Raw genomic sequence first — 1,778 nt, 5'->3', positions numbered from 1 at the left:
CGGAGCCTGCCAGGTCACCTGTGTGGCCTGCCAGGCCAGGGGCGAGGCCTGCCAGCCTTGCGGAGGAGCCTGCCAGCCCGGCGAGGTGGCCTGCCAGCCGGGGGGTGTGGCCAGCTGGGCCGGCGGGGCCTGCGGGCTCTGGGGAACCTGTGGGGGCGCCCTTATGACCTGAGACTGGATTTGCAGAATCAGAGGCTGAGCCTGCGGGGCCCAGGAAGCCAGAGGCTGCGCAGGTGGCGCCGCCGCCTGGGCCATCGCGACTCCTGAAGCGGCGGGCTGGCTGATTGGCGCTCTGGAGCCTGAAGGCTGGATCATCAGGACGCCGGGACCCGGAGGCTTGGCCATCGGAGCTCCTGGGGGCGGAGGCTGGGCCATCGCGGCTCCCGGAGCAGGCGGCTGGACCATCAGGACTCCCGGAGTCAGAGGCTGAGCCATCAGGACCCCCGGAGCAGGCGGCTGGGCCATCGGTGTCCCCGGCGGGGGAGGGTGAGCCATCGGTGTCCCCGGCGGGGGAGGATGAGCCATCGGGGTCCCCGGAGGGGCAGGATGGGCCATCGGGGTCCCCGGAGGAGGAGGATGCGCCATCGGGGTCCCCGGAGGGGCAGGGTGCGCCATCGGGGTCCCCGGAGGGGCAGGGTGGGCCATGGGGGCCCCGGGAGCCGAAGGGTGCATCATCAGGACCCCCGGAGTCGGAGGCTGGGCCATCGGGGTGCCCGGAGGGGGAGGGTGGACCATCAGGACCCCGGGAGTCGGAGGCTTGCCCATTGGGCCTCCCAGAGGGGGGGCCTGGACCATCGGGGCCCCTAGGGCCGGAGGCTGGGCCATCGCGGCCACCGGGGCGGGCGGCTGGCCCTGCGGGCCCTCCCAGGCGGGCTGAGGTGCCTGCCAGGCGGCCAGCGAAGCCTGCAAATCCATCGGAGGCGGGTCCCAGGGGACCGGCGGGGCCCGGGAGGATGCGGGCGGGGCGCGCATCAGAACCGTGGGTCGGCTGTAGACCGGCGGCTTGGGCGCCTCCGCCGGGGGGCTGGAGTCACCCAAATTCTTACTTAGCTGCGACATGTCCCTTCGCTCCGACAGCTGCTGGGCCTTTTCCTCCAGAGAGAAGCGAATGCCTACGTGGCCGAGCAGAGGATCCCTCCCTGCTGACTGGTGAATAGGAAGTGAGTGCCCTTAGCTCTGCAGCTTTCCGCAGTAAGAAGGAGGGGGGAAGGGGGCTCAATCCCGCCCCTTCCCCGCCCCCGACCACCACAAGTGGATAGTGAATAGGGGCGTCTACCAGTAATCCTGGCCGACACAAGATACCTTCCCACTCAGTCTCCCCACATGCAGCCGGTTCAGACAGCCCATGGGTGGGCTTTCGGCGGGGAGGGGGGGGCGACAGGAGCAGGTCAATGTTCTAGAAATCACCACACTGCGGTACAGAGCGGGAGCAGACCACTGGAACATGCGAGGCGTCCGTGGCGGGGCGGGGGAGATGGTGTAGCCTGAGCCCGCAGACAGGGAGCGGAGCGCGGGATGAGAGGGATGTCCCTCCGCATACTCACACAGGGCTCCGCAGCTACTGTCACTGCCAGAGCAGGTGGGGGGGGGGAGACACGTGCGCCTGTCCCGGGACGGAAAGTGGGCACTCGCCCCCGGAGCTTGTCCTCCTGGGGACCCGGCGGGAGGCACACAGGAGGACGGACTGATGGCTATCGGTCGGGGACACGGTCAGGCACAGTGCCGTGGGACCGCCCCGGAGAGGTGCCCTGTACAACCTCGTGTGTAAGGGACTCGGA

At 70.0% G+C, this 1,778-nt stretch overlaps 1 protein-coding gene across 1 annotated transcript in view; it reads right to left on the bottom strand.

Annotated features, from left to right (window-relative positions):
- The window catches only part of MAGEL2 (MAGE family member L2), a 3,703-nt gene extending 2,644 nt beyond the window's left edge, over window positions 1-1,059 (bottom strand). The window contains exon 1 of the mRNA XM_006907090.3: window positions 7-1,059. Coding sequence (XP_006907152.1) covers window positions 7-1,059 — 1,053 coding nt within the window. The remainder of the gene's footprint in view (window positions 1-6) is intronic.
- Between the last annotated feature and the right edge of the window lie 719 nt (window positions 1,060-1,778).

This window comes from Pteropus alecto, unplaced genomic scaffold (genome assembly GCF_000325575.1).
Source record: "Pteropus alecto unplaced genomic scaffold, ASM32557v1 scaffold102, whole genome shotgun sequence".
NCBI lineage: Eukaryota > Metazoa > Chordata > Mammalia > Chiroptera > Pteropodidae > Pteropus > Pteropus alecto.
The sequence above is the reverse complement of the archived record's forward strand: the minus strand, read 5'-3'. Positions and strand labels throughout refer to the sequence as shown.